This window comes from Triturus cristatus, chromosome 7, assembly GCF_964204655.1.
Source record: "Triturus cristatus chromosome 7, aTriCri1.1, whole genome shotgun sequence".
Classification (NCBI taxonomy): domain Eukaryota; kingdom Metazoa; phylum Chordata; class Amphibia; order Caudata; family Salamandridae; genus Triturus; species Triturus cristatus.
In genome coordinates this window covers 90,519,992-90,533,470 of record NC_140590.1, presented here as the reverse complement: position 1 = coordinate 90,533,470, position 13,479 = coordinate 90,519,992, and the positions used below count along the sequence as shown (strand labels likewise).

Genomic DNA, 13,479 nt, shown 5'->3' with positions numbered 1-13,479 from the left:
GTGATGCTACAGCAGCACAAATCACAAAATCATAACTATGAGGCCACGCAAAGCCACTATGGTGGCTTTGAATGGCCACATAGATATGGAATAAGGCAAGGCATCACAAATCACTGCGTTGCCTTACTCTGCTCCTGGGTGGCATTTCATGGGCATTGCAAGGGGGTTCTCCCATGCAACACTCATGGATTTTGACACTTTTCCAGATTTACAACAGCATATAAACCTGGTGAAGTGCCAAAACCTTGCCTTACTCTTTTCTAGGGAGGCATTCAATGGGCGTTGCGGTGGGTGTTCCCATGCAACACCCATAACTTTTTGACACTTCCCCAGATTTACAAAAAAACATGTACACCTGAGGATGCGCTAACACTTACGCATCCAAGCGATGTGGATCAAGGAGAAATAACTTTATTTCTTTTTTTGTTTTTTCCTCTTTCCATGTGTGCGGCAAAAAGCCTCCCAGAATGGTTTCTGTGCAGGAAAATGCCCCTTCCTGCACAAAACCAATTCTGCCGACAACCCTGGCACCCTTGTACCCTGCTGTTAGGGTGTTTGTTCTGGTGCTTGGCTACCAAAATGGCGCCAGCGCAGGGGAAAAGGACAGGAATGCACTATATTGTATAAATAGGGTGCATTTATTCCCTTTCACTCTGACATAGGGCAGTGCTACGAGGTGACTTTCTGTGGTGCCCTAAACCAAAACCCCATAAATGAGGCTCACAGTCTGCAAGAATCCGCACACAGAGCTGTCATGGAAAAGCTTGTGCTGAGTCAGACTTTAATCAGGTGGCGTTATTAGCTCTTTATCGCCACTGAGGTTAATCTCACAAGGAATATGCTATTGATTTTGTGGTACCAAAGTCATATAAGTGCAGGCTCAAGGAGCAGGCGCGGCTCAGTGCTTGGCTGCAGTCTGAAGCCGTCCAGTGGTCACCATGAGTTCCAGCCTGGCCATCATCAGCTTCCTCATCACAGTGCTGATCGCTGAAGGTGAGGTTCCTCCCTGCGCCCGTCTGGGGGTCCCCCTACCTCTTTGGGAATCTGCTGTACATACATTTTCTAAATCACCTAGAATTGCCCCCTTCACCCCTTATGCGGTTTCATCCAGAGGGGTACTTACACACCTCAGTGATTGGACGAGTAAAAAGCAGCCATTGCAGCATGCTGTAGAAAAGGTGAATTCTGACACTATCTGCAGATCACATAATAATAATGCTCATCACTCCATTCTGCATCAGGACCGAGGCATCACAGGGCCATCCCAGGTGTTAATGGGGACAGTCCTAATGGAGCTTACGTCATGGGCCGCGCCAGGGTGGATGGCCACGATCCAAGCCTGTTACCATCAAGTTACACTGAGATCTCTACAGCACGTGCATCAGCCCACTGAGCTATGTTTCCAGCCTCTGTGTTACTGTGCAGTCTATTTTCATCACAGTACCGGGGCACAGCCAGAGGCCACTCTTTCACATCCTGCATAAACAGATATTATCTCCTTAAAAATGACATAATCTTATTTTAACAACTCAAGATCTGGCGTTTGCTTTTCATGATTTTATTTTCAGTTAGTTCAACAATTCTTTTTGTATCAAGAATATATAGACTGGAAGTGATTCACAAATTATTAGTTTCACCCTTCTTGTTGCCATGATAAATACACAAAATCACAAGCTTGTGAATGGTAAGTTCAAAGCTTCACTCTTGTCGCACTTGGATGCATGCCAAACGACTGGCTTTGTCATGGCCTCAAAGGCACCACACTGAGTCACAGATGTAAAGGATTGCACAAGTACAGTGCAGAGCAGGCTCTGCACCCCTTGATGTATTTATGGCGTCCCAAATAAGTAAAACAAAAGTCAATAGTGGTTTGTCATGTACCTAGGTAAATGTCGATAAATGCTTGCGTTAATATATGCATGTGTTTACATTTCTTGGACATCCAAGCTCTGATTATTGCGTTGTCTTGTAACGGAGGCAGAAGTGATGGAGACATCTTCGGTGATTACAGGAAGGTGTGCAGTATTATTAGTTTACTCGCTCGTATTACCATGGCAACGACTGGTATTTACTGCAGATGCTTTAAATGGTGTGAAATGGAAAACATGTCTAGTGACCTAAATTACGGATTTTTTTGTGGACTCAGAAGTACTGCCTCACAAAAGAGTTTGCACACTTAATGTGGGTTTGTGGAGAGATTTTGGATTTAATATGCATTTTTACACCCTCAAACCTCAAACGTGATGATGGGGGGGGGGGTCCTAGCTTGATTGTGGGGAGGGACCTGGCTTGATGGTGGGAGTGGACCTGGCTTGATGGTGGGTGTGGACCTGGCTTGATGGTGGGTGTGGACCTGGCTTGATGGTGGGGAGGGACCTGGCTTGATGGTGGGTGTGGACCTGGCTTGATGGTGGGGAGGGTTCAGAACTCACCTAGAGGAAATGTGATATGCACGTGTTGTAAACCTAGCTGGCTAACAATGGGTCCAAGGTTGCCAAGGAGCACTTAAAGGACTATTTGCCGATCCATGATGATGTCTTGATTGGGTACCGCGGTTCAGAGAAGAGGGGGTGCTGGGTACCACCATGATGTCCTTGGAGTAAAATGATGCCACATGACACAACACGCTTCCTGAGGTAGTAGGTCATTGGAGTGCAACGAGAGGGGTGGGTGGTGGTCCTGGCTCGATGGTGACCATGAGCGGGACCATGAGAGTGCGGCAGATGTTGGATGTGTCTTTACTTGTGGTACTAGAAGTCAATGTGTTCCTGTTCCCCCAATGCTGAGGGCGGCGGTGTCAAGTAAGACTTGGAGAAAGCTGGCCTGGATAGTACAGGTCTGTTTACTGCTCGTCTTAAAGAGGCACCGTTTGCTTTGGGGCCCAGGCTCGGCTCATTGAGTACTGTCATACAGACCTGTGTCGCCCCCATAAGAACGGTCTGATTGCAAGAAGAATTAAGGCCATTAGTTCATGCTTTGAGATTGTGAGTCAAGTGCTGACCACTGAATTCGAACAGGAACAAACCTTTAATGTGTTAGGTAAAGTAACCTACCACTTAACAGACAGAACCATTACATGAACTGGATTTAGTTTCACTGAAAAGATTTTTTGTCATTGGGTTGTGAAAACAAAGGAAGCAGCAACATGTCTCTTCACCTAGGGCAGCAAAGCTATCCTGGCACCAACTCAGCCAAGGAAAGACCTGAGTCCAGCCGCCCCACACCTACATCTGTATACAAATCATGGACAAATCAGGTTTTGTTACTTTTCAGACCACCCCTTCTCGGAGCCTTGGTATTGCAAGAACCATTTGAATCGGTGTGCACGCTGTGTGTAGGTGGGTCCCCCAGAGGCCGTCTGCTCTAACACGTGTCGACCTAATACTGATACTTACCTGGCCTTCAACAGCCCTAACTTCAGCTTTCAACAGACTGAAAATCGCCCCTTTCTGGGCCAGGGGGATTCAACCCTGTCACCAGCTGTCATCATGACTGACATCAAAGAGAGAGATCTCTTTCCATCTTGCTCTGACTGTGGGCAGAAGAAAATCTCCAATTATGACCCTTATATTTATTGAAGTTATGCCTTTATTCAGTGCATGAAGCATCATGCTGTGATATTTGTAAACTCTTTCCATCCAAAACCATGAAGGAGGTTCACACTTTACGTGATGCAGAAAAAATAAATTCCCCTTTGCAAAGGTGATTCTGCCTTGTCTGAGAAGAATTCTGTGTGAACTGCTTCACCAAGTACCTCTACGAAAGTGATACAGAAAAATGAAACATGGATTTTCCAGAGATGGACTGTAGCCACCTCCTTAAAAGAAAAAATTGAGGGGCATATTCTCAAGGTGATATTGCCATGTTAGCTGCACTTTTGTGCCGCTAAAGCGGTGATATTTTTATTTCCTTATTCTCAAGCTGACGCTAACAGACGCTAGCAACAACTTTTAGGCGAAAGCATCAGTTTTAAAGATCGACACTTCTGTTAGCGCTAATTATATGCAGGAGAGGCGTTCCTGTGCAAAAACGCACGCAAACACCACTACTCCATATTCACAAGGGTATCCTTGAACTTCTGAAGACCAAAAAAACTGGCTCTAACTGGAGTTAGGGCCAGTAACTTAAGACCAGGAAACAAATTGGTCTTAAAAATGGGGATAACACTTGGGGCCACATCTCAGCAGGTTTTGGTGCAGGACAGAGCTGCAAGCAATGTTGCAGCGCTGCCCTGAGACAAAACTACAGTCCAGAAATGCGCACCATCAATAAGATGGTGCGCATATCTGGTCCAAAAACAACAGTTGATGGAAAGAATGCAGAACAATGTCATACATTCACCCCAGTACAAAGATCTGGACCTAAATTCATCGTTTTTTTGCTCACCATGCCATTCCAATTTGAGGCCAGCCATATGCAAATCAGTCTTGATCCTGTGCCTCATGGGAACAGTCCAGCCCGAACTGCCAAGCCAGGTCCTCCCTGGACTGGAACCAAGCATCCTAGGACCGGTTTCAGGGTTTCACCCCTCTTCAGCCAGGATAGCTTGATTCCAGTGGCATGGAGAGCACAGGACTCACGTCTGAGCATACCCGTCCCACTCGGGGTGACAAATGCAAAAACAGTTGATGGACAGAATGCAGAACAATGTCATACATTCACCCCAGTACGAAGATCTGGGCCTAAATCCATCGTTTTTTTGCTCACCATGCCATTCCAGTTTGAACCCAGCCATATGCAAATCAGTCTTGACCCTGTGCCTCATGGGAACAGCCCAGCCCGAACTGCCAAGCCAGGTCCTCCCTGGACTGGAACCAAGCATCCTAGGACCGGTTTCGGGGTTTCACCCCTCTTCAGCCAGGATAGCTTGATTCCAGTGGCATGGAGAGCACAGGACTCACGTCTGAGCATACCCGTCCCACTTGGGGTGACATATGCAAAAACAACAGTTGATGGACAGAATGCAGAACAATGTCATACATTCACCCCAGTACAAAGATCTGGGCCTAAATCCATCGTTTTTTTGCTCACCATGCCATTCCAGTTTGAACCCAGCCATATGCAAATCAGTCTTGACCCTGTGCCTCATGGGAACAGTCCAGCCCGAAATGCCAAGCCAGGTCCTCCCTGGACTGGAACCAAGCATCCTAGGACCGGTTTCGGGGTCCCCAGTAATGAAAAGTGTTGCAGCGCTGCGATAAGACAGAGTTGCAACACTTCGCACTACGCCCTTCTTGCGACAGCATGGATGCGCTGTATTCACTGGACAGCACTCCATGACGCAAGTAATGACAGATACGTCAGGAATCCTGATGTATCTGGCTGTGCTAAAGTCACACATTGCTGCAGTCGTGTCACACCATGATGCAACTCCAGCAATGCATGGGGTCAGCCTTTCGCTGTGGCACCGCGTCACCCTCACGCCTGCCATCAGGCAGGTGGAAGGTAGTGACGCAGTGCCGTTCATCAGGGGTGCCTGAATGTCAGCCCTGTTTGAGATCCATCTGTGGTGGTTGCGTGCTGCGGTGTCATTGTTTGGAAGCAATGGTGGAAGTTGACGAGACGTTCTTCAGTGGCCTTGATCCAGCTGCGAGGGGGTGCGATGATGGTGGTGGCATCCAGTGGCCAAGGTGAAGACGTGATGTTACCAATGATGGTCCGTCCAGGAGAGTCCACTGTTGTGGCTGTAGTTCACGTTCCTGCTGGCGGAGGTGACGTGCTTGACCGTGTGTCCTGCTATCTGATGTAGGGTACCTTCCCCAGAAGGGGATGGTGTCCTGGTCACAAGGGTTGTCCCCCAACTTGAGTTCACCGATTAGGATGTTGTTGGTGGATGGGAGACCCTGGGGTGAAACGAGGTCTACAATGGTATTGGAGAATGGGGGGCCATGGCCAGGGGGCCTGCACATGAAGGTGCCGTAGCGGATAGGTTTGGGCTTGGTCCAGCTCTGGGAGTTGAGGTGGTCCATGGTCACCCGTGGGTCATTATAGCGCGTGGTCAGTCGGAGGGTGCTGCTGTAGTTGATGGCAATGCCTCCTCCTTCATGGTTAGGGTGCTCCTTGCGGGTGGTACTGCAGCCGTCAGTGATGGCAAAAGCGATGTCCTGTCCGGAGCAGAGGTTAGTCCTGGCAGGCGAGCGGGCGTCCAGGGTTGATGGCAAGGAAGGTGCTATGCATGGGCGCACAGCGGCCACCATAGAGAAGTGCTGGGGGGGCTGGACCGCTGTCAGGTGGTAAACGCTGGAAAGAACACTGGCTGTGGCATGGATGCGGGGATATGTGTGTGAGCGGGTGTTCTAAATATTTTAATACGGGGAGTCTTACCTCGAAGCCGGGTCCCGTGTCTTCATTGCTCCTGCTCTCCTGCATCTGCTTCCAGGAACAGGAAGTAGGCAGCCAGGCTCCCTCCCCTAAGCCAATCACAAGGCTGCGATGTGGCAGTGGGATTGGTAATTGGCAATGGGACAAAGCATGCAGCCAGGGGCTGGAGGGATGGGCATGTTCTCCATGCAGGCTGTAATGCAGCCAGCATTACGGACAGGGAAGTGCTCATGAGTGCTTTGGGTGGCCCGAGTGGCTGACCAAACAGTCATTGCGCACTTGAGTGGGCATGCCAATCCGCCCATGCTTTGTCCCGTGCTTGGAGCAGTCCTACCAACCCTCCCACCTGCAAAGGAAACATAGCACGGTTACATCAGTAAGTTATCATCATGTGATGATTGTTCCTCCTCTGTACTGTTGGAAAGCAGTGGGGCGATGCTCTTCTGCCATTTGCAAATGAGCCACCAGTGGTGGTGCGTCATCTACGTGTGCTAGGCCTGGGCGACTCGACCCCCTGGCGTCCTGCGCTACGCATCACACCTTCTCCTTACCTGGACACTGACACCGTGGTGCAATCTGCTGCACTCTCTCCAAATCTGTGACTCAGCCAGTCGCTGCCAAGTCCGCTGGTGACCCTCCCGATGCAGTTGATGCAGCAGGGCCCCCTTAGGCGTGAAGTTGCAGCGCTCCTGCCACACAAGTTTGGCGCAGCTCAGGGGCCTCGCCCTCCACAGCATCCGGCCAGCCCAACATCATCCCGCCTGTGATGCGGAGAGGAGGCACCCACCACTGGTAATCCCCTCCGTGCACCCCAGTGTAGTGGTGGATCGTAGTATGCAATGCAGACTTCCCTACGTTGGGGCGCAGGAGCGCCTCTACGATTAACAGCTGCAAGGTGCGCAAGGCGGTCTTCTCACACAGGTCAGAAACGTGTCTCCATGCGACCTTCCAGACTTCACCACCAGGTTCGGGCGTTCGTCGCACCTCAATGTCTGCCGCCACGGCTCATCGACTCCACAGCTCCTCCGCATCCCACTCCAGGCTACAGAAGCAGGTCCAGCGAGGCATCCAGGCTCCAGACGTAGGTCCAGCGAGGCATACAGGCTCCAGACGCAGGTCCAGCGAGGAATCCAGGCTCCAGACGCAGATTCAGCTAGGCAACCTGGCTCTCATCCTGGTCATCCTGGATATTGGGTGGCTTGCAGGAGTTGTTAATGTGTGCTGCACTTGGCCCAGGCTGCTCCATTCTGCATTTTCTTGGTTTTTATACCTATTTTCTATTGGATGTTGACTGATAGGCTATTTTTTGCTTTAGAGACAAAATAAACTCACGTTGGGCTGGCTAAAGTGAGTTTTTTTGCCGCTAATGGGCCTATCGGTAGGCTTTGCCCGCTAACGCCAGATTTCCTATCGCCTTCGCCCTGATGTTAGCGGCAGTTTTCACCGCCGTTCCTTGAAACTGTCGCCTGTTAGCGGCGTGTTGTGAATACGCCGCTAACACGCCGATAATTTCCCGCGGTACACAGCAATAAAAAAAGTGCGCTAAATGAGGTTAGCATTAGTTTTCGCCGAATGTTGAGAATATTCCCCTGAGTCCTCTTAGAAAAATACTCCAAAAGGGTGAATATCAACCTGTGAAAAATGTAACTAAAATCCAACAGAATTGAAGCTATGTCTGGCCAGCCATCCTCACTGTCCACAACAAAGCCACCCCTTTGAAAGATATGTAATTGTCTGCCCTCTCGTCAATGACAACTCCAATTTGTGGATATTTCACCGCAGGACAAACACCGACACGCTCTTGACACTGGTGTTTGTCCAGCGGTGAATTCTGTTTTCTAATAGGGGTGCCCCCACTGACCTGCCCACCCTGCCATGCGAATTTCACCACCTACATCTGCAGCACTATTTTATTGGGCGCTGCAGTGCAGGACGTGAAATGTCTGTCTGCATTAAAAACGTAGCTTAAAGTCTGCCTACAGGCCACTCTTCCATTGTAGAGTTTGATATAAGTCTTGTTGACAGCAACCAAGTGCATCCCAACGCAGGCACGGTCACCTACAACGCCATCATGGGTGATCACTCCAAGTATGTCTATCATCCCACTGTCAGTGAGGAATACGTCCGTGGATACCCCTCTGCGTCTACAGAAGTTCAATTACCAGTGACAGTTCCTCCACTGAAAGTGACTACACGCCTGCCTACTCTGTTAGAGTCAGATATTGAGGCAGGCATCAGCAACCAGGAGATCATCTCAGATACGGCGTGCAGTCCTGTCCAACTTTATGTCCACTATGTACATGATTTTTAGGAAAAGTAGACGGAACACCTAGAATATGAATACCTACCTCAGACCTTTAAAGTAGAGTTGAGGGCCATAAAATGGATTCTCTAGCATCTTATGGTCATCAACACTTCTATAAAGAGCCTGATGTAAGTATGTGTTGCATTCATGATGGCGCTGCAATAAATCTTATGGAATCATACAACCTCTCCTATTACAATTACACAGATGACAGAAATCATTTTTAAAAAATGGATAGCTACAATGACCTCTACAATTCACAACTCGATGACTACATTTGTGCCATAAACACATGGATGATGAACAACCATCTAAAGCTCAAGACCACAAACACAGAACTTATGACCTGCAGACAATGGCAAAAGTGCCAGACTACCGGCATATGGCCCAAGGAACATCAAGCCCCGTCAACAACCTCTAGAGAAGTACTGCGTGCTAGCAATGTCACAAAGAGTGTTTTCTATACAATGAAAACACTACGTCGAATCTTCCCATACCATGCACACCAACATAAACTACAAGCTATCCTCACACTCGTAATGTCCAAGCTTGACTATACCAAAAGCCTATACCTTGGTGCACATGCATATATCTGCAGCAAAATACAACTCATCTAAAATGCTGCAGCAAACTTCTTCTCCAACTTCTCCCAAGAGAACGCATATTTTCAGCCCTTCAATCGCTCCAGTGGCTATGTATCGGTAGAAGTGCAAGGTTGAAGGCACTCTGCATTTTCCACAGAGCTTCCCAAGGAAAAGGACAACTGTTAGACGGCGACCTCAGAGGAGCCCGGAAAGGGGTCCTGACTACCCTGAGACCCACCCTCGAAGTATTGTAGCCGGGCACTGGCGGGAGACTCCCCAGGGGGAGGAATCTCGTCCCTAGGATCGTACTTCTGGCACCACACTACACAAAGTGACCACACCGTGTGTCTTTAGAAATCAATCTTTATCAAGTAGGTTATCACTGCAAATATGTACAAGGAGAGCACGGGCTCAATGAGTCTCGGAAGGGGTAGGGGGTAGCGGGACAGTCTCTGGCAAAGGTTCAAGGCAGGGACGTATCCGGCGCACAGCTCACAATCCTCGAGCTGGGGGATACGTTGTTGTAGTCGGGGTCCGGCGGGACCGTGAGAGTCTGTCGGAGCCGCGAGTCACTCAGCGGGCTCAGGTATGAGTTCGGAGGTCTTACGATCTTCAAGGAGCCGCGAGTCACTCAGCAGGCTCAGGTACAAGTTCGGAGGTCTTACGATCTTCAAGGAGCCGCGAGTCACTTAGCAGGCTCAGGTACAAGTTCGGAGGTCTTACGATCTTCAAGGAGCCGCGAGTCACTCAGCAGGCTCAGGTACAAGTTCGGAGGTCTTACGATCTTCAGGGAGCCGCGAGTCACTCAGCAGGGCTCAGGAGGGTCCAAGTTCCAGGAGCCGCGACCACGTCGGCAGGCTCTCGTTGTTCCAGCGTCGAATCTGCCGGACAGACCCAGAGCACCCCTTGTTATAGGTCGACCCCTCTTTGATGTCCGGAGTCTGTGCAGGCAGGGGTCTTGTCACCTGGGGGTCGCTTGTCGGGATTTCCCGTCATTGTCTTTTGATCCTTTCAGGGCCGGGTCGGGAGGAGCCCCAGACACCCAGCAGGCATGGAGCCAGCCCTCAGGGAGGCCGGAGGGCCGATCGAAACCCATCGTCCCAGGGGAGTTCAGAGGTGCGATAGAAACTGCTCCTCCCTCTCTCATCCCCTGGAAGCGTGATGTCCTCCAGCCGGAGTGGCGCCTCTAGGCCCGGGTCGCGCTGGGGGCCGGGCGGCCATCTTGGTGCATGAAGTGGGCACGCGGGCCCGGGGTGGCCGAAAGGAGAGAGGCCATGGACGGGGATGTCCGGGTCGGGTGCATGTGTCCTGGTGGGGAGGGTCGGCTGGGCCGTGTGCTTGGGGCTGCAGGTATCAGGTTTTGGTGGTGCGGGGGCACGTAGGGCCATACTACGAGGCCGGGTCCAACACGCGTCCCCCCCAGCTGAAAGCCGGAGAGAACTGCCCATCATCTTGGGGGGTTCTCTTCGCTGAGGCGGAAGAACCGGGAGAGGCCGTCAGCGTTGGCGTGGTCCGTACCAGGGCGATGTTCTACGGTGAAATCCATCCCCTGGAGGGAGATTGACCACCGCAGTAGCTTGGGGTTTTCTCCTCGCATCTGCATGAGCCATCGCAAGGGCCGATGGTCAGTTTGGACTCTGAAATGGGTGCCGAACAGGTAGGGTCGTAGTTTTTGGAGTGCCCAGACCACGGCAAAGGCTTCGCGCTCTATGGTGCTCCATCTCTGTTCTCGGGGCAACAGCCGCCGACTGAGGAAGGCGACGGGCTGGTCTAGGCCTTGGTCATTCACTTGGGACAGGACGGCCCCAATGCCATGCTCGGAGGCATCAGTCTGGACTATAAACTCCTTGGAGTAGTCGGGAGCCTGGAGGACGGGGGCAGTACACATGGCTTTCTTTAGGGCATCGAAAGCTTCCTGGCAGGCAGCCGTCCACTGCACTTTCTTTGGCTGTTTTTTAGACGTGAGTTCTGTGAGGGGGCCGACAAGGCTGCCATACCCCTGAATGAATCTGCGGTAGTAGCCAGTGAGTCCCAGAAAGGCTCGGACCTCCGTTTGGGTGATGGGTGGTTCCCAGGCCAGGATGGCGTCGATCTTTGGCTGTAGAGGGGCGACCTGGCCGCTCCCGACCTGGTGCCCCAGGTAGACTACGGAGCCTTGTCCGATCTGGCACTTGCTGGCTTTTACTGTGAGGCCTGCCTGGCGCAGGGCGGTTAGCACCCTCCGGAGGTGCTGGAGGTGCTCACTCCATTCTGAACTGAAAACAGCGATGTCGTCCAGATATGCCGCGCTGAACTGCTCTAGCCCGGCCAGGACTCTATTCACCAGTCGCTGGAAAGTGGCCGGGGCATTTTTCATTCCGAAGGGCATTACGCGGAAGCGGTAGTGCCCATCGGGGTGGAGGAAGCGGACCGCTCCTTGGCCCCCTCGGTGAGCGTAATCTGCCAGTATCCGCAGGTGAGGTCGAATGTGCTGAGGAACCGGGCTGCCCCTAGTCGGTCAATGAGTTCGTCGGCTCGTGGAATGGGGTGGGCATCGGCTCGGGTGACGTCATTGAGCCCCCGGTAGTCCACGCAGAATCGGAGCTCGGGGGCGACACTGGGGGCCGCTGCCTTCGGGACCAGGACCACGGGGCTGGCCCAGGGACTGTCAGATGGCTCGATCACCCCCAGGATCAACATCTTCGAGACTTCCGCTTGAATGCAGGACCGGACCCGATCAGGAACTCGGTAGGCTCGGTGTCTCACCGGCGGGCTGTCCCCGGTGTCCACATCATGAACACACCAGTCGGTGACCCGGGGGGTCAGGGAGAAGAGGTCGGAAAATTGTCTTAGGAGCTGGCGGCAGTCCGCTTGTTGCGGGGCAGTGAGGGCTGGGGAGAGGTTCACTCCTTCCACGGAGCCATCCTGCTCCTTGACACACAGGAGGTCCGGGAGGGGATCAGATGCATCTTCGGCCCCATCATCGGTGGCCAGCAGGAGGCTCAGTTCTGTCCGCACGAAGTGAGGCTTGAGGCGGTTCACGTGAAGGACCCGGAGGGGATCCCGAGGCGACTGGACGTCCACCAAGTATGTGACTTGACTCTTCCGCTCAACCACTTTGTAGGGCCCAGTCCACCTGTCCTGGAGGGTGCCAGGCTTCACGGGGGCCATGACCCACACCTGCTGGCCCGGCTGGAACTCGACCAGAGTGGCATTCTGGTCGTACCAGCGCTTCATCTCTTCCTGGCTTGCCTCCAGGTTGGCCTCGGCCAGTTCTCGGAACTTCCTGGTCTGGTTCCGGAGGGCCAGGACGTACTGGAACACATCTCGGGGGGTGGTCTGGGGTGCTGCTCCCACCCTTCCTTAACCAAACTGAGGGGACCTCGGACGGGGTGTCCATAGAGTAATTCAAACGGGCTGAACCCTAAGGACTTCTGGGTGACCTCCCGGTAAGCAAACAAGAGGCAGGGGAGCAGGACGTCCCACTTACGCCGGAGGGGCTCTTCTAGGCCAGCGATCATCCCTTTCAAAGTCCTATTAAACCTTTCTACTAGGCCGTTCCCTTGGGGATGGTACGGGGTGGTGAACTTATAGGACACCCCACCTTGTTGCCACAGGGACGTCATATATTTCGAGATAAAATTAGTGCCGCGATCGCTCACGACCTCGCGGGGAAAACCCACCCTGGAAAAGATCCCCATCAGGGCCCGGCCCACCACGGGGGCCGTGATGGTGCGTAGGGGAATAGCCTCAGGATAGCGGGTGGCGTGATCCACTAGGACCAAGATGAAACGGTGACCTTGGGAGGTGGGGGGGTCCAGTGGTCCCACGATGTCGATTCCGACTCGTTCGAAAGGGGTACTGACGACCGGGAAGGGTTGGAGGGGAGCCTTGCGCTTCCCCCCACTCTTCCCACTAGCCTGGCACGTGGGGCAGGACTTGCAGTGGGCTTCTACCGCTGCTCTCATTTTAGGCCAGTAAAAATGGGTCACGAGACGGCTGTAGGTCTTGTCCTGACCCAGGTGGCCAGCGAGGGGGACGTCGTGGGCTAAGCCCAGGAGGAAGTCTCGGAAGCAGAGGGGTACCACCAGTACCCGTCCGGATCCCAGCTCCACCGACTTCTGCTCACTGTACAAGATGTTATTTTCCCAATAGATTCGGTGCGTCCCGGTCTGGTCACCTGCGGCTTGGCCCTCGGCCTGGCGCCGCAGCCCGACCAGGGAAGGACAAGTGGCTTGCTCCCGGCAAAATTCTTCCCGGGTGGGCCCGCCCTCGTGGCGCCACTGGGCC

At 52.5% G+C, this 13,479-nt stretch overlaps 1 protein-coding gene across 1 annotated transcript in view; it reads left to right on the top strand.

Annotated features, from left to right (window-relative positions):
• Positions 1 to 895: 895 nt before the first annotated feature.
• LOC146808894 (phospholipase A2 inhibitor and Ly6/PLAUR domain-containing protein-like) overlaps positions 896 to 13,479 on the top strand; it is a 167,716-nt gene continuing 155,132 nt past the window's right edge. Inside the window, exon 1 of the mRNA XM_085614248.1 lies at positions 896 to 993. Within this exon, the coding sequence (XP_085470374.1) occupies positions 939 to 993 (55 nt within the window). The 5' untranslated portion in view covers positions 896 to 938. The remainder of the gene's footprint in view (positions 994 to 13,479) is intronic.